The sequence below is a fragment of the Netta rufina genome (assembly GCF_964035555.1).
Source record: "Netta rufina genome assembly, chromosome: 15".
NCBI lineage: Eukaryota > Metazoa > Chordata > Aves > Anseriformes > Anatidae > Netta > Netta rufina.
The window spans coordinates 13,366,451-13,385,909 of record NC_140138.1 but is presented as its reverse complement, the minus strand read 5'-3'; the positions used below and the strand labels follow the sequence as shown (position 1 = coordinate 13,385,909).

At 41.0% G+C, this 19,459-nt stretch overlaps 1 protein-coding gene across 1 annotated transcript; it reads right to left on the bottom strand.

The window, feature by feature from the left end:
- EIF3B (eukaryotic translation initiation factor 3 subunit B) lies at positions 1-17,348 on the bottom strand. Its single transcript, XM_084296305.1, has 19 exons — positions 16,735-17,348; positions 13,487-13,679; positions 11,988-12,107; positions 11,841-11,898; positions 11,173-11,301; positions 9,999-10,156; positions 9,004-9,135; positions 8,843-8,909; positions 8,209-8,255; positions 7,258-7,468; positions 6,610-6,682; positions 5,979-6,101; positions 5,389-5,467; positions 4,230-4,368; positions 3,477-3,602; positions 2,904-2,981; positions 2,327-2,435; positions 1,663-1,781; positions 1-551 (listed from the first exon to the last, which is right to left on the bottom strand). The coding sequence occupies exons 1-18, from the start codon at positions 17,345-17,347 to the stop codon at positions 1,678-1,680; spliced, it is 2,559 nt and encodes an 852-aa protein (XP_084152431.1). The 5' UTR covers position 17,348; the 3' UTR covers positions 1-551; positions 1,663-1,677.
- Positions 17,349-19,459: the final 2,111 nt, after the last annotated feature.

Here is a 19,459-nt window from a genome sequence, read left to right as displayed (position 1 = left end):
TTTTAGTATCAGTCTGCTTTTATTTCCATATTCAGCTCTTTAAGGGAGACATCCTTTCACAATCTGAAAGGAGGAGGATATAGCCCGCTGTAGTGCTGCTTCAGCACACTAAAACACATCATACGAAAAATGGTTCTGGTGACTTTTCCCCAAACAAAGTGAACACCTGTCCATGCACTTGGGACATAAAAAGAGTCCTGGAACAGAAACATTGTGTGTGTGGGTTTGTGTAAGAGATGTCAACTGAGGAATTTCACTTCACTGGCAGTCGTCAAAAACTGCCAGTTGGCAAGTACTGCACAGGAGTCAGGAAGTAAATACTGGTAAGTAGTGGATTTAAAAAGAAAATTGAACCCTAAAAAAAATTTAAAAGCAGCGCCTTTTCAGTATCTCACTGCAGCAGGCAGTAAGACTTAAAGGCACTACAATGTGTCAGAATGGAGAAAATCTGATGCATCCACCCTTCCAGAGTGCAAGAATATGGATTAAAAATTCCAACGTAGGCTTTCTGAAAACGAACAAACTTCTTTTTAGCACAAGATATGGCGGTGCTGCGGAAAAGGAAAAAAAGAGATGAGTCAGTTACTGTGCCTTATACAAACAGCTCGACCTTAACCACAGATGCTATCTCATAAAAAGCTACAAAAGCATGTGTTTCACCTGCTTTTAAACTGTTTAACTCTAGAAACTACATAGCTTCTTTCCCTCCTTCTTCCATAAAAGATCTCCCACATACAGGGCACAAACTAGAAACTAGATCTAAATACAACTGCAAATATCAAGGCTATTAGTTTTTCTTTAGGTACAAAAGGTGTACTGCTCTTTCATTTTGGCTCCATAGATACCAGGAAACTACTACAGAACTGTACAGTGACAGCTGCAAAAGGCATGCTTCCAGTCTCTGCTTCCTTACATGAAGTCCTAAACATGACAGAGCAGGAATACAATTCGATTTTTACGTCCTACATGAGTGCCTTCACAAACTATTTCCTCCTGAACATAAATTTCAAGCTCTTCAAAAGACAACCTTCTGCATCAGCTGCTGAAACTACCCTCTGTTTTCAACACACAACTACACCATATGAATTCACAAAGCAGAACTGGGACAAGCACTGGATTAAATAAAGATTTCAGCAACAAGCAGTGACAGTGAGAAAGTGCTGCTACCCAAATTCTAACCAATGTTTCTAGAAAGTGACAGCAGATTTCAAGTGGCTATTTAAACATCTGCTCAGAGTTATATCAGCCCATAGTCAACTTGCGTTATCTTTAGCATGGTATTTAAAGCCCTGACCAGTATTAACTACCATAACATTCTTACAAAAAGCAAAATTCCCATCTAATACTAACTTCAACTTCTCCTACTAACAACTTTATGATCTTGCTATGTGTTGTGTTTAAAAGTTGACCCTAGCTCTATCACAGCTTTGATCACTCCGGAAAGATAGGGCATAGATGATATTCTGCTCAGTACAGCTTGTAAATCTCACAGTCTGATCACTTAAGAATGCTTTTGTTTGCTCTAACCACAGAAAACAAATGAACTCAAGAACAGCACACACACCCACGCAACGAGCAGACAACCTTCTGAAACAAATTATTGAATCTGTAGTGGCAGCTAATAGAAAAAGTTCCCTTCCACTGAGAGGTAAGCTATCTTACCACAGTTTTATTAGATTACTCTGGTTCTGCAAGGGTAATAATTTCTTCATTGATAAAAAATTCAACAGTCTCCTCTTCCCAGTCATCAACATTGCTGTCCAGCTCATCTGTGTCTACCCCTGGAATAGAGAAAGTGTTAACACTATATCAAACAAGGCAACAAATGAAAGATTAGATACTCTTGCTAGGCACAGTCCTTAAAACAGCACCAAAATAAGAACTTAAGAACTATTTGTTGCTTTAAATCATAACAAGGACATGTTAATAAAATTAAATGACAAACAAGGCATTACTGTCTCTCACTATAGAGCCTGAGGATTTTTTTGGATTATACACAACACCTGAATCTTTTCACAGGTTCATGCTAAGTTATGCTAAGGTCAACGCCAATGCTTGCCTTGAAGCAGAAATAATCTACATAAAACACAAAGCACTATTTGAGTTTTGTCCTGTGCAAAATCAAAATCGACTGTGATTCAAGAGAAGAAGGACAAAACCTTCAGAGAACAGGGGATAATAAGCTTTAGCAGGAAATAAAGAGAGACAGTGTAAGTGTTTTTTTTTTTTTTTTTTTTTTTTTTTTTTTTTTTTAACACTTATTGCTTGGCAAGAAGTGGTAGTTATCTAACATCAAGTTTTTACAAGTACCATGTGCATGGCTTACCTCCTCGAAGCTCTAAACGCTCGTTCCTCTGCTCCATGTACAGCTCTTGTGCCATCTTGCGGTACTTTCTGAATTCTTCCATCATTGTACGTCTCCTCTCCACCAGCTCCTACAGAGGCAAGAAGAGGTTGGTATCTCCCACAATAAAACAAATCCATACAGAATGCATTTGTTAGCAAGGCACTTTTTTTTTGCCCCTTATGAACATACCTTCTACTGACTTAAAAAAAATAAAAAAAGCAAAATCTTTCATATAATCTAAAAGCTATTTTGATTATTCTTAAAAAGTTTTTTAATTTAAAGAGTGGCTAATACAGCAACTCACTAAGAACCCCCAAATTTTACCAACTTTTGCTTAACGAGGTATCACCAGTGACTCAGATTCATTACTGTTTATCCTGAGCTTAGTGGCATCTGTCTGAACTACATATGAGAATTGAGTCTAAACATCTGGATTAACGTGAACACAGATGTTTGTTATAAAAGGTAAAAATCTAACATATATAAACATTACAATGTAACAACATGCATGTTACAAGAGCTTCATCTACAGTATTATATTCCAAAATTGTCTTGCCTTTGAAGCTTTGGACTGGCTCAGGCGATCCTTCTGCTCGAATATCTTTGAGTATTTCTTCAGGTCCTTTTTAATTTGCTGTAAAACAGAATATTATTTCAACTAGGACATCAGACTAGCAAGCAATTATCATATTCTGCAAGAATTCCTTTGGTAGGCCTAAACAGGTTTTGCATTTTTGGAAAACATCTCTTTTCTTGGCAATTCCCCTTCACTGTAATTCTATTTGTTCTTCCTGGCTTACAGAAGATGTAAACACTTCCATAAATATTCAATTGTGGAAGCCTGGACAGCTAATTTCAGGTTTGTCGTTCTTTATAGCCTCTCGCTGTACCTTAAATTTAAGTACAACCGGCCACTACTTCTATTTCAAACTTAAAAAACAGGTAACATTTACAGTTGTTCCCAGAAATGAGGTCCCCTGTGGCAATATTTTCCCCCCCACACACACAAGTTTGGGAAGAAAGGCAATTCCGAAACTCTAACAGTTCAAACCTCATCCTTGAGAAAAGTAAACCTAGCATACATATACACCAAAACAACATCAACAGGCATGTCAGTGGAACACACTACCTTTATCTGATCCTCACTGAGCAAGGTAGCTGGTCGTGGTCTCCACAGAAGCTGACAAAACCTGTCTTTATTGTTTTTCTGAAGTAGACGGCCTTGGAAGGTCCATAACCAATATGCATTGTCCACCTGGAAGAGTAGTGCAACGCCTCCGTCAAGATAAGCTCTAACTTTACTCTGATCCTCAATTAATTTTTGTTTTTAATAAAATTAGCATAATTAGTCAACAGAAGTGAGATGATCTTTTGTTTGTGTCTTTACTGCAGAAATTAAATTCCACAGCAAAATGGAGTTCATTTGTTTCACTGAAGCTTTGCATAAAGTTATCTTCTGGATGATCACAACAGTTTAAGACTAAGCAAGCCCTTCTAATATATTCCAAAAAAGCTCATTCTGTGCTTGTACAGGAAAGGATTACAGTACAGTGGTCGGAACCACATGAAAGTAGACATAGCAATTCTGTGTGGACCACAGAGAAATCAAGTTCCCACACAGAGGATCAAGTTCCAAACAGGTAAAGACAATGAACATTCAGAAAAAGGATACTTGGTTTAGACTTGTAAACTGCCCTTCCAGAACTTACTCTGGACAACCAGTGAAGCCAATGGCCCAGGCAAATACTGATGTTTAGAAACAAACATAGAACTATGGTGCCAGGCACAAGTTGTATGACCAGTGACAGGCATTTTTTCTTCCTAACTAATAGCACTTGTCAATACCTCTGGAATAGGAAGGAAAAGAAGAATGAATGAGTACCTTGTGGCTCCACCAAGACACAGAAGTCACAATGTATCTGCCTGTAGGATCCCATTCCACATCTGAAGCTGTATAGTGTTCAGCAATATTCATCATGGTGCAGTCGGATGTATCTACAAATGCTAAGGCACCGTTCATGCTGCAAAGACAAAACAAGAGATTGTTTTACATGCCAGCATAGCCCATTTTTTTAAAAACAGATTTCACAAGCTACATCTTTACAACTCCTCACTACAATAAATCTTCTCAGCAAGCGACCAAGAAACATGCTCATACCAGTAACACGTGCCTGTGGCTAGAAAACAATGTGATGAATAAAACAAAAAATGCACGTAAGAATGCAACCGTCATTTTTATGTTCAGTGACCTTTAACCCATTTCACATCTGTTCCTAAAGTCACGATGAAAACATATTATAGCCACATTACAGCCAAAGTTTAAAAATCATATGCTTAGACATTTAAGGAGTGAAGTCCAAAACTAAAATGGATTTCTAAGATACGTAGTGCTGTTCATCTGAAAGCATGTAAAGCCAAATACTATTCTTCTGGCTAAAATAAGTTTTACTTGCTCAAACATGAACTTTTTTTTGATAACTTTTACAGTAGAGCTTTGTCATAAGAGTACTGTGAGAGTATTATTGCCCACCAGAAGGCATGAGGCTTTCACAACTACAAATGCATTACGGAGCCACATGGATTAGTCAGTGTTTAACAAGCAGCTAAGAAGTCTTTCTAAATATCCACTTTTTTGTTGAAAAGTTCATTTGTCTTTTGATGTGACTGAAATAGCAAGCAGAAGTTACAAAGTACACCATGGAACTGCATCTTGTTTTCCTTTATTTTGCAAAGACATATCAGAATTATAGCAAGGCAACTGGGAGAGAGTTTTAATTAAGTAATTTTAAGCCTTAATAAGGTCAAGTACCTATTAAAATCCAACTGACAAATTACCACAGGTCAAAATTAACATTCTTTCACAGAAAGCCTCTTCAATACAAGTAAACAGTTGAAGTCAGTAAGATTCTTTTGCCTATTTAAGTAATAAAAACTCATATTAAAGCATTCACATAGATAGCAAACACTTCTTCATGAGATACTCTAGTCTTTTTTCATGCTTTAAAAGGAATGTTGTGTCCAGTAACTTGAGCAATGCTCACCTTCTGAGGCCAGCCAACACTACAAACTGCCCTTGAGGACTCCAGAATATCGTGTTTGCCTGCTGTTTGTCAAACGTTTCTAGGAAGAAACAAGTCCAGAAAAAAATCTCAATCTAATGTCATCAGTTAGCTTACAAGCAGTTACTACACCCATTCCCCAAAAGACATTTTTGAACTCTGCAAGCAAGCCCTCACAACAGTCCTTAGCTCTACATTTCTGAAGACAAAACCCGGTGGCACTAAAACATACAAAGCTAGCAGAAAAGAAGAGTGGATCAGAAAGCCCAACACCCAACTGGGGAAAAAAAATGTTGTCACATGTTAGCCAAATAAGTCTATGCTATTGCCTTGCACAAACCTCCCAAGACCACAAAACCATTCTGGCTTGTAAACATGTCACTCCCAGACCCTGGACTGATTCAATATGAAAACAGTTTAGCTGTCACCAGAGGCCTAGACTTCTTGAATGCAATGTCATTCATGCATAGCACCTAATGCCACACTATCTACCACAAACAGCCACAATTTGAGTTTACTGCCAGGCAAAATGCTTGGCATCTACATCTTTCACTGGCTTTTTAGTCACTTACTTATGAGTTCTATTTTCCCATTGTTTTTAACATGGTAAAAGGAAACTGAAATCCGTGGAGTTTCTCCATGCAATACAGCAAACTTGCTTCCGTTTGGTTCCCAAGCAAAGGCTATGATGCTTTCTGTAACAAAAATAAAGAGGGATCAAAACTCTGTCAATTATGAAAAGCTTTCAGTTATCAAAGAACACCAGGATGCTAAGCAGAGGGAACATATCAGTTCAACTCAGCCACAAAGACTACCTTTTAAAACAAAGGTTGATAAAGCAAATGCAGGACATTATGGGAAGTGTTTTTGGTCAGACACAACAGCTCCAATATCTCTGATATGCTACAGAATGAATACATTCAGACTTTTTTTTTCCCCAAGTATTGTCAATTCTTTTTTTTTTTTTTTCCCTGAAACTGAGTTACAAACATGAACAGCAATGAAAGTTTTTACTTCCCAGACTTTACATAAGCAGCCCAGCATCAGGAATAGTATAGCTACCATCAGAAGTGTAAATATCTTAATTGTCATCAACAAATGTCACATGTTGATGGGAGCTTTTAACAAACATGCAAGTGTCTACCAAAAAAAATGTTGAATAAAATAGTTAAAGATCGGAAGTGAGTAAATAATTGGAATTACCTTTCATTTCTACCACATCCACTGGAACCTGTTTTTCTCTCATTCGGAATATTTCAAAGTTGGTCACTACTCCCTGTGAAGGTCAAGATCAACTCATTATTCAGTACAGAAGCAGTAGAACAAACAATTTGTTTTTTTAAACTGTCAGGCATAGGATGGCCTGTCAGATCTCAGGATGAGAACTGAGAGTCAACATTTCTTTCCTTAACGAGCAGAGAAATACTGTATGCCTCATTACTGAACACATTCTAAATCGTTCTGTTCTGATAAATAATAACAAAAGAATTGTATACAACAATCTGTTTCTTTCAGACTGTTAAGAAACTTAATTAAAGCAGATAAACATATGATACATCGTGCAGCACGACCTATGAACTCAAAACCAACTTCAGCAGTAAGTAGGAAAAGATCTAAGGCATCTAGCTCTCATTTTAAAAATTAAGTCCAAAATATGCCTAAATTCAAAACCAATCCTGGAGAGCCAAACGTATGTAATGTTTGCATCTACGTGAACCAAACTCAAGTCAAAACTATTTTTATTTTTTCCATCATGTAATTTACAGTGTTCATACCGAAAAATAGCACTATAAGAAAATTGAGTATCAGCATGAGGTGGAACCGAGTTTTATGAACACAGAATCCACATACCTGTGTGCCCTTTGGAGTCCTGTCTACCTTCACACACAGGTAATCCCCGTTCTTCTGCCAGTGTAGTTTACAGTCTACAACATTGAACAGATTCCGTACACGGATTTCTTGTCTAGCAGGCAGCTGCATTAAGGTCACTCTTGCTGGAATGTCTTTGTCCTCAGGCACCCAGAAAGCAATTATGTTACCACCTGGAGACCATGAGAAATCTCTACAGGAAGGAAATTAAACATAGTTCCATTTTAATTTGTAGTTAGACCACAAACAGAAACCATTTTCAGCTCTGTATCTGAGTGTTGTAGATACAGATGAACAACTGAAGACAGTTTACTAACTTACATATATATCATAACTTATTTTTAACTGCCATTTAAAACTGCAGTATGTTCAATGTTATCAAAACAGCAAAAAAAATCACTAACTAGGTGTGACCCTTTTACTGTGTAAACCCAGAAGATCTAAGAAACATGATTAAACCAATTAGCAATTCCCCTCTATGAAATTACACTGGAGACAATGCTTTTGCAACTGTGTACACTTTTTTTTTGTTGCTTTCCAAAAGGTACCTCAAAAAAGCCACGGGAATTAGTGTGCAAACATACACAAAACCAGACCAGTTCCTCGCCAACAGGCAGCATACAGTGCACTGCTTTAAGCCAGCACACAAATTAAAAGGTAGTCCCTAAAAAGCTGCATTCCTGTTTCGTTTAGTACAAAAGGATACTAAGGTAGATCCTTGATTAAACGTTGCCACAAAGGGGATTTCCAAGCACAGAAGCTGTCACCCTTGTACATCAGTAAGTGGAGAGCTTTCTATTTTTTTTTCCAGCTTGTCTAGATTGACCACTTCAGTACATGAGGTCATTTGCTCTAATCAGCATAAAGATTCATCTCATCACAAGAAAGTCTCCGATAAAAAGAGTGCTTATTTTTACAAAGGAATATACTCACCTTATCCCATTGATTTTCAAGCTTTTTTTGTCCAACAAACCCATAGACTAAAAGAGAAAATTGACAATTTTCAAGTTAGCAACACTCTTGCATGTACATGTGTCCCTTTATTCTTATTAAAAGAGCACAAACTAGGAAACTGTGGACGGTGTTGAGAGATCATTTCTCCTCTATTTTGTACTATGAACACACATATACCAAAACTACCAATAGAATTAATCCTGTGATGATTTTTATGAGTACAGAAATCTGTATTATAATGAAAACATAAAACAAACTAGATTATGCTGCAATTTATAGTCTTCTGGGTGTTATGGCACTCATTGGCTACTGAGAACTCAGAGGTATCACATAACTTTAATCCTACTGACTCTTGATCAGTATATTGAGCTCTCCAGGGCTTCTAGAACCAGTGTGAAACTTGCTGTCAGGGTCAGCTAAAGTTTTTTCACCCAGGAAAGATCAAGAGAAGAGAAGCAAATAGATTTACTCCCTTTTAAACTCTACAGAGCATTATTAAAACATGTATTTTAGAATAGACACCATGGGAAATGCTGACATTGTAATGCAAAAAAGCATTGTGCAAAAAAAAAAAAAAAAGTTAAAAAACACAAACAAAAAAACAAGAACTTACAGGTGTTTCATAGATACTGAGGGTATCTGAAGTCATTCGAGCAAAGAATTTACCATCATGACTCCATCTAAGCAAATATAAAAAGAACATTAGATAGGAATTATCTACTTATTAAACAACGTTTAGGACTACTTGTTCTCAAATGCTGCTTTGCAACCTACTTAAAAATAGGCCAGTGAGCTGAGTTTTCACAGTGGAATCCTCGTTTCTTTTGCCCAGTCAGAATATCCCAGATGATAATAGCCTGAGGGTCATCCTGCGTGTCCATCAAAGGGCTGAAGGTCACTAAATATCTATAAAGGAAATAAATCAATTTCACTTCCGAAATTTCATTTAACACGTCAGTAACAAGCACACTTTCATCCGTACAATATTAAAATAAAATGCACTTGCACACAGCACTTCTCCTAATGGGATTCTTGGAGACGAAAAAGTTTCAAGACACAGTAATCACTAGCATCTCTAGCTGAAAAGCCTCTAGTTTTATGTGGAAGTTCTCTCACACTGATATTACAAGAGAGGAAATTCAACAAATACATTAGTAGTTACTATATAGGTTTGCCCTGAGAACAGAATTGGTTTTAAACCACATATAAATCCACCAGCCTTTGCCAACCTGAACTACAGGTATGCTAGACATCTCTGTTTAAAGATAAATAATCACATCCAAACATCTTGCTTGAAAACTAGCCAAACAAGATGCATCTCAGTCCTAAAATTATTGTAGCCTTTTCTCAAGAGGTCTTTAATGTGAAAGAAAGTTTTTTTTTAAAAAGTAATTTGAGTACTATAGACTTGGAAGATGCTATTCAGCTAATAATTTTTTTTTTTTCAAAGAAATAGAAATCTAATACTATGGACATCCTATCCAACTAAAGAGAGAAAATACCATTCTCTCAAATAACGAAGACTTCAAGGATACTCTATCAGCTCAGTTTTATAGAGCAATTATTCCAGATTATGTTAAGTATCTTTCCTGAAGTCAAAACAAAGTCAGGCAGAGTTCCACTCATCCTAAAATGTATGAAAAGCAGCACTTCCAAAGGCAGAAGAGAACCAAAGAGGACAGTCACATACAATCTGAAAGCACACCAGACAGAACGCATGCACTTCATGCTTTTGTTCCCTTACCCCAAACCAACATCATACACCATACCTTTCACAGGGTGAGAAGTCAATAAGCTGTACTCCCTGGTGACTAAACCTTTGAATCTGCTTGAACTTCTCTCCACCCCAAAGTGCGATGCCCCTCTGGTGAAAGGTAGCCAGGTAGGTACCTTTTGGGGACCAACGCACGTAGGTTTCTGTCCAGCGCTGCAATTAAAAAAAGTTAAAATTAAAATGCATACGGAAAGGTTTAGCTTCATTCAGAATTACTGAAGGGGGATGACTTAGTGTGTGGCTTGTAGCATCACATTTCACAAATCCACTTATTCAGTGAAGATCTTAAAATTAGTCATATGTTAAATTGTGGATTTAAATTCCATGCACATAATGCACAGTACTTATTCTTCAGGTTGAGAACTCATTTGAGACTGTTTGATCTTACTGATCACAAAAATATTTTGCAGGGACAGTGACAAGCGTTGTACGGTAACTGACAGTTGAATCATGCCAACAGGCTTGGTGGTCTTTGTTGTGTTTCAGCTCTGGCAAGAACATGCCCTTCTCAGAAGAGTAAGCAGTCAAGTTCCTAATAACACTACAGCTCTTGACCTTCAGCTAAGTTAGAGAGGTATCAGCCATATAGATCACAGACAGTAACCATGGTGATAAGCAAAGCTGCCTCCATCCCAGAGCCACCTTTCTTTCTACTGCAGCACCTAATGTTTATGAAGAAAATGTTTCTGCAGTTTCCTTAGCAAGTGAACTTGGCTACAGCACACAGGCACGCTAACTCTCCCTTTTATATGGTGTTACCAAACCAGCTATTCCTCTTCAGCACCTCTGCAGTCAGCAGAAAGGCAAAAAGTGATGAGCAGCTGCATGCTTAAGAGCATATTCAGCACCAATGAATAGTATTCCTCAAACTGACTTTGCATACACAGATCTTTCTGAATCACTCATAATATACAGATGATGGAACTAACAGGCATCATGAAGAGGTAAAGAAAAGGAAAAACAGACAAGCTAACTCCACATTTGTTTCACCTAAGCAGCTAAGTCTAATTTTAAAGGATGTAATTTCACCGCTTCTCTTCCAAAGGAAGAGAAAGTATTTCAATAATGGGGGGAAAAAAGATGTTTTTTAAATCAAGAAAACTGTAATGTTATAGAATGAATGAGACTGACAGTGTATGCGCACTGTACAGCACTTCCAGGACACTCACTGCTCTGTCCTCAATTTGAACCGGTTCCTTGATATCATTCCAAAAAATGGAGGTCCGGTCTCCTGACTCAAAGATCACGCTATACTGATCCCTACAGTCAGGATCTTCCAGCCAGTAGCGCAGATTCCCCTAAAGAAAAACAAGAGATCATTAGTGAGTCAAAGGCTAGGAAGACAAGTTCTCCAAATTACTATCTACCTGGCAGGTGGAAGTCTGTCTTCAGAGAGCATGCAACTTCACAGTCTTACCATTACAAAGAAATTTTTTGAAGTGATATTAAATAATCCAGACCAGTGGTTACTGGAGACTAACAGAATATATCATAAGAAGTTGGACCTTTAAGGCAGTTCAATGATACTTGACACTTCTGGCACAAATTATTTTAAACTTTCACTACAGGACATTTTACAAAGCTAGTGGTAAGAAACAGAGTTAGGCCTCAAACACTTTAAAAAAGAGATGCTTTCAAAATTCTATTTTTAAATTACTTGTGTGAAGTCATTATTTATCCTAAGTTCCTATGTGGAACTACTAAACACAACCTTTAAGTTCTTCCTGTCACTTTACAACAGTGAGTACAAAGGAGTATGTGGTATTGCTACTTTCATAACATCATTAATGTACATTATTAATAATCACTTTTAAAAAAAAACAAAACACAACCTTACCAAATCTTTAAAAGGCTGTTTCTCAGGGATTTCCCACTCATCACTGATTGTCATGTACCTGGAAGAGCAATTTGTTTGGTTACACTTAGTGTAGGTACTCTCTTGATTAGAATCCCCAAAACTGTGTAGCACAATAGCTGCACTCACTTATCAAAGTCTGTGAAAAGGTTCACTCTGAAGGTGTGCTGCTTATCCAGCTTGTATCCATCTGCATTCTTCACAGCATCCACTGCATGAGACGGAGACATGTACTCCAGGAAGATGTACCTACGATGCAGGAATACAAAAATATGTTAATTGGTAAAATATGTTCATTGGTAAAAGGACAGAATCACAAAAAATTCCACACAACACAGATGAATTCGGAATTCAGTACCCACCATCTACAGAGTAACTTCTCGTCTTGTCCCTAATCAGTTACTGTAAAAATTTCCACTTTGACCATGGGCATACTTTATCAATATGGACTAGATATGAATTAACTGATATCCTTTCTGTAAAAGGGCTACAGTAGGTGAAAAATGTGAATTCACAAAACTGTAACGAAAGCTAGTAAAAAAAAGTGGCAAGTATGCAGCTCTTCCCAGCTGAATGACAGACCTTGTTTAAAAATTGCAAGCCTTGCTGTAGCTGCTCGTTTAGACCTTCAAAGTGCAGCTCTTATTTTTCATTTACTTTCAACATAATTCAGCTTCCTCCTTGCCACTAACACAATCTAATTTATAATCCAGCAGACTCAGGAAGTCTTTCAGTATCCTGAAGTAACCAGAAGTATCTTGAAGACTACCAGACACTGCCTCTGATATTTTCCCCTAAATATTAGATATCAATTTTTCAAAACAAGCACTAGCAGCAGAACTAAAAGGTGAAGAACACATGAACACAGAGATAGAATGATTTTTCTCCTCGTGTTGACCTTACAGAAATAAGGATCTCTCACCCCAGAAATCCCACTTTTAATGGATACCTCTCAATGGATATGCTACTCCAACCTCAGTAACAAGACTTAGTAAAACCTTCCAGGTATTAGATGGATTTTAGGGAGAGAAACCAGACAACAACTCTTTCCTGTGCCCTCTCCCTCTGGAGAAAATCATTTCTGGTCATCTTTCTTCTCGATTTCAGGTGCTGCAATTAACCTGGAACAGTGATCAGAGGTTGGCAAAACAGCCCTGGGGAGGGCTACTTGAATTAAGGAAGCTCAAGTCATTAATGTTAACATAAGCACTGGCAGAGACAGAATACAATATCGACAGTCCATTCTGCAATAAACATTACATCCACTGCTGCCAAGTTTTAACTAAAATGGACTTTTAATCTATTTATTAACCACGGCAGGAAATTAACCAAAAAACTCATTTAGTACCACGCAGAAATCTGACTTCCAAACCCAGCTAAACTTTGTTTCCATAATTAACCTCCCCAGGCTGTAACTTAAGGAGTTACTAAGCTCCTCCATTCCCTCAGGAACTTCTGCTTGTTGCTCAGACTAGATGTCAAGATTGTACAGGCTAAGGTAGAAAACGATGCCCATGGTAAGAGACCACCATAAAAATTCACCATGAAGTCCTGACATTAATAACCAAGCGTAAATCGGTCAGAGCAGCATATCAAACCTATTTCCAGCAGGTGTGATCATGACCTACCCCTTTGTCTTGCCATCTGCTTCTGGGTAAAATTCATTGATGATTTTACCAAACTTGGAAAATATTTTGTGGATGACATTCTTCAGTTTTTCAAGTCGGTCTGGTCCAACCTGGGGAACGTTATCCACGACTATTACTGAGTCAATTCCATCTGCTTCCTGCGGCTGGTCTTTCAGTACATCACCAAGTAGTTCTGCAAACAAAAAGCACAAAACAATTTGAGGCTCCAGTCTACACTGTGAAAGAGGAAGACTGAAGGATGAAACGAACAGTGACACGAACTGAAAGGTAAGGCTTCAAATTCAGGAAAATGGTTCAACAATCATATAAGAATCTGGGTGGTGAACAAAGCCTTTATCAGAGAAGCAACTGAGGGGAATACAGACCACTTCAACAGTGCTTTGTTGCCAAAAGACACGATTCCTCAGTTTCTTCACAAATTTCGAGTTACTCTTGAAGCCTTAAAGAAATACCTTACCTAGAGGACACCAACAGGCATACAAGTAGCTTGTTTCAGGAGTTGGAACTGGCTCACAAAGCCCTCAAAACCCCTGACAGAGCAGACAACCCTAGGATTTACTACCTGAACTCTGACAAGAAGACTTACCCAGATCATAACCTGATGACGTTGATAAATTTAACACGCACTACCAGAGTTTTAGCATAATTCAAAATGATCTTCCACATTGGAAGCTCTGCATGCCTTAGCATCACTATAATTATGGCTGAGAACTCAAGCTCCATCAAAACCTTTAATTAAACATGAAAATGAAGGTGTTCTAAGTCAAGTCACATTAAGCACGCAACAAGTGAACGCAAGCACACACCTTTTCATACCCTGGATATTCTTCAGCTACACTACCCTTTCCTACCATCCCATAATGGCTCTTGCTGGTGGGGTGCTTTGTTCAGTCCTTGCACCGTGTGCTCTAAAGCCCCTACACACACACACTTCCCCACTTCCACTGGTACAACAGAAGCAGAAGTTTTATGAATGAAGTCAGTTTTAGGTTGTGAAAGAGTCAGCTATCAGAACAAGTTGCCTAACAAACCTGATGTATGAAACTTCTTATCCATTTTGAAAAGGGTTCACAGAAGTCTCTAACAACTAACCAAGAGAGGCTGAAGATGAATTTACGCTTCAGAACAAGGCGAGCAGTCAATGAAGAGCGCACAATGCAAAGATTCCGGGTTACAGACCCAGGAAAAAAGGAGCACAGATGAGTGTTGCAAATATACTTGGAAGTTCAGACATTTTTTCAGGACTTTGCCAGTCTCTGGGTAGCTAACAATACGTGGAGCTGTGGCTAGGTACTCACTTGCCTAAGATTTCTGAGACATGCAGTGAAACACCTGCAGTGCTTACAAGAGCTAAGGACTGAAAGAAGGCATTTCAAAAACTGCTATTACAGCAAAATAACATGTACACCTCTCTCTTATTCTACAGTCCCCTATCTTAGATTTTCCCTGCATATAAAATGGAAGCGCATCCCACAAGGAACAGCAAGGACACTTCCACAGAAGCCTACAAGAAAAAAAAAAAAAAAACAAAGAAGAAAATTTTTTAGGCACTAATAGTCATTTTTCATACCACGTCTCACAAAAGGCTTCGTAGGCTGTAGACAAACCAAGGAAGGCAGAGTTAGATTCAATACAGGGCATTGTCTACTTGCATATGAATCAGAACTGTAGTGCCAATAACTGCATTGTACAACTCCTCTACCTTAAATTCAAAATTATGAACAAAGGGATCTTTCAAAAGGTAGGAAGCTGGTTTGGCCAGCTCTTTCCACCCACCAGAAGAGAGGGGTGTGGTGGGGACACAGCTATCTTCAGCTAGCAGAATTTTTAGGACACACAGCCATTTTCTGAGCTAAAACTTCTTCATTGCATCTGGGTGATTATCTGACACATTCTCTTGAATGTGAGCCAGCTGTTCTGCTATGCCAACACCATTCTGGAAATAAAAGAAGTTAAAATAACATCTGAGATGGTCTAATCCTAAAGCTGATTCACTTCCAAGTTGTTCTTGAAGAGGTAATGTTATCATAAGCATTGAGATAACCTTGGCTCAGTGACACTGATGGCCCGATGCTGCTTCTCCTGTGCAGCTCTCAAGGTAAGGCAAAAGAAATAAGGAAGCTCAAGAAGCAGCACACAGATGGAAAACCAGACCAGCAAGAGTGACTAAACCTAAACACTGCAATTCAGCCATTAACAGTATTATTCATACAGCTAAAGAGTTAACTAGATTAATCCTAAATAATACAAGAGGAGAGGACAGGAAATATGCCTCGGTTCTGGAAACGAACATCATAAACCCAGATGTAGATAAAGCAAATAGAGCAAACACTTCACTAGACAAAAGAACCCAACTGGGTATTTGCAGACAATTTTGCCAAAGTCTCTTTGGGATACAAAAGCACGTGTTCAAAGAGCTACACAGACAACTAAGAATAACATATGTTCTTAATCTAAGATACTTTCCTACTTATTTATCAAGCTAAACATAGGTCTGGAACACTAGAAAGCACAATTATCACCGGTATTCCACTGCCAGTTGAAAGAGCCAGCTGACTTAGGAACTATCACATGCTTTAAGAAACGTTTTCCCAGTTCTGATACACGTAACTATTAGGAGCTCCTATGAGAGCACTTCTGTCAGAGTAAGCGTTGGCAAAACAGACTCAAGAACTGACACGGCACATCGAGAAAGATTTACCTGAAAGAGAAAAATACTAAAACAGTTTTAATTCTCTTACACCAGAAGCAGCTATTTGCATAATTAACTGTGTAGTTACACAAGGTTTAGCCATTTCAAAGAGCCAATACCCAACCCTATTAAAAAGCCTTGCGATTGAGCTTTCTCCTAACAATACGTTTTCTGGCCAGAGAGCACCTAGGCCAGCTCTTGACAAGCAGTAACTCACTCCAAACCCACGCTGCTTATCTACTTATTTTATTCAGGATGAATGGAAAAAGCACAAACCGACTGAACCAGGTTCGTAGCAGCCGGGTAGGAATTTAAAGCCGCGGTCACAGCAGCTGACTTTAACTAACGGAGGCACACAGACAGCACTCCCCTCGCTGCCTGCAACTCACGAGGAACTCCCACGGACCCGGAGCTCAGCAGGAAATTAACAACCCGCGCTAATTAACCGCGTCCAGCACGACGGCGCCGGCCGCTGCCAACCCAGGCCCACGGCCCAGGCCCAGCTGCGGCCTCCCAGCCTCCCCCCGGCCCCCACCTTCATCGCTGATGTCGTCCACGAAGTCCTCGGGGTCGCTGAAGGAGAGCTCGTCCTCGGGCTCGGCGGGCGCGGCCTCTCCGGCCTTGTCCTCCTGAGGCGCTCCGGGCTCGGCCGGCGGCTCGGCCTCGGCGGGAGGCTCGGGCTTGGCCTCGGCCTCAGCTTCAGCCTCCCCCCCCTCCTTCACCTCCTCCTTCTCCTCCTCCTGCTGCTGCTCCTTCTCCTTCTCCTTCCCCTCCTCCTCCTGCTGGGCCTCGGGCTCTACCTCAGGCTGGGGCTCGGGCCCGGCCTCCTCCCTGTCAGGGCTCTGGCGGCCGGACCCCGGCTGAGGCGCGGCCTCGGGGGGCTGAGGCGCGGCCTCCTCAGCGGCCTCCTCAGCGGCGGCCTGCGGGGCTTCGTCAGGCCCCGTGGGCGCCTCGGGCTCGCCTCCCTCCTCGTCCCCTTCCTCCTTCTCGTCCTGAGGCGGCGGCTCCGCGGGCGGCGGCCCTGCGGGCTGCTCCTCGGCCGGCCCCTGGGCGCGGGGCGGCGCGGGGCTGGGCGCCGGGGCCTGCATGGGGCGCTCCCGGCTCCGCCGCCACGGCAAAGGGAGCGCGGGAGGGGCCGCCAGGGCCATGTGCGCCAGGCCCCGGCGCCTACCACCTGCCGCGGGGTGTGGGGGGGGCAAAAGGAGGGTTTAATCCGCCCTAGGTTCCATGCGACGATGGTTTCGCCACAATAAGACTTTTAATGTGGATGGTGAGTGTTTGGGTGTCAGCTCGGTGCTCAGCTGGCAGAGGAAAGGGGTTATTTCAAGCTTGGTGGTGCTGTGGTTTCCCCCGCTTGGCGGTGGTTGAGCCCAACATGGCGGCTCGGTGCAGGATACCGAGGTGGGGTTCGGCCGAACCATTCGCGGAGAAGCGGGAGGCGCCGCGGCAGTTAGCCGGCCGGATGAAGGCCCTCCCTGCGCTTCTGTCACCTCAGCGCATTTCTCAGTCCAACTTTATGCAGCCATCAGCAGCACGCCGAGCCAAAACCCACTCGCTTTCCCCAATTTAACACCACACGTTCCCCCCTACAACTCCCCGCCGTGGGCTCGCCCGAAGGCCGGCCGTAGCGCACGGGCGCTACCAAACCCACGAGAAAGGGGGAGGCGCAGGGCCGGCAGCGGCACCCCCCCGCCGCGGGGCCGCGTGGTCCGGCCCGCCGGGAGCCGCCACATCCAGCGCGGGCCCCGGCTCGCCTCATGGCGGCTCCGGCCGGGGCTGAGGGGAGCTCCGAGGGGACCCCCGGGGTGTGTGGGGCTGAAGGGAGGGCAGAGGCTTGTTGCCTGGCCCCCAGTCACCGCCAGGCCCGCTGAGAGTTGAGTGTTTGAGCCGTCTCTCAGAGTGGTCTCGGTGGTTTTTAACGGTGTTTTACCGTGAAGTAAAAAAAGGCGCTCGCTGTCCCGCACCGTCTGTGCGGTGAGGCCGGCTCCATGCAGGTGGTCTGTCACTGATGCGACAAATACCCCTTCCTAATGTTCTCCTTTCTAATATTTTCCAGTGATCGGAAGTGCTACCTTGGCTGACCCTAGCATTTTAGTGTGACTTTTACACAGGTAACATTCTTTTCTCTCACATTGGCTAGCGAAGTGACAGACTGAGACAGCTGACCCCTCATAATCAATTAAATCATTACTTTTCAAGGGCTCTTAGGCGGATGCAAAAATACATTTTTCTTTTAGCATGCATGTCAGTATGATATATCCAAACTAGTGAAGAGAACCTGGGGTTTGTCTTGGATGCCATCCTGAAGTTTCAACGAAGGCTTTAGAGGAAAAAAGAACAGTTCTTGAATAGTTCATATACATTTGCTTCCCAGATGAACACCTGATTTTGCGTATTTTGTTGTTGTTTTGGCCTAATGGTTTCTTTCAAATCATCAAAACATTCAGAACAAGAATGCCAGCATAGAAATTTCATGAGAAGCGCAGAACAGGAATTGCAGTTAGTAGCTTGAATTAATAACACATGTTTTATATTGCAGTATCTTTCATATTCTGATCAAATTTTGAGAAGGTACTCAAAGAAAAAGCAGCTTTGTAATTTATCAGCTAGTCACAAGATGTCACCCTCACTCTATTCAAATGTAATTGCTGGAGTGTGTCAATTCCACATTTAAGCTATGGGCAATGCTGGTGAATGGAAATGATGACTGGCACTTTGGTACTTTCCCCACCCCGTTGTGTCATGGTAGTTGACCAGACGTTTTATTTCCTGAGTTGCAAAAGCACTGATGTGTGAAAGTAAAGAAAAAGCTGTTGCTCTTCCTGCCATCACAAGCATATTTTTTCCAAATATGAGGACATGCTGTGGTTCAATCCAGGGTCCCAGCTGGATCCTCAAGATTATAGGTCCCTTCCAAGTGCATGAATGCAGTCTCTCATCTATGTTTTAGTTGCCTGTAATGTTGGAAAAGGCAATTTTCCATACTACCTTTCTTCCTGTTTGCAAGCTGCATACTACTTCTACAATCACTTTGGTAAAATACTGAATTTAAATGCTCAGTCCACTTTCCTGCCATTGTCTGCTATTTGCACTTTCTCTTACTTTACAGCAAATTTTGATTTATCTTCTCTTCTCTTCCTTCCTTCCTTCAATTTCCTTTCTCCTATTGAAAACTTTCAAATCTCTTTAGTCCCTGTGCTACTATCTCACTGCTATTCTTTGTATTCCAGTCCTTACTCAGCAATGAGGGTGAGTGGAAC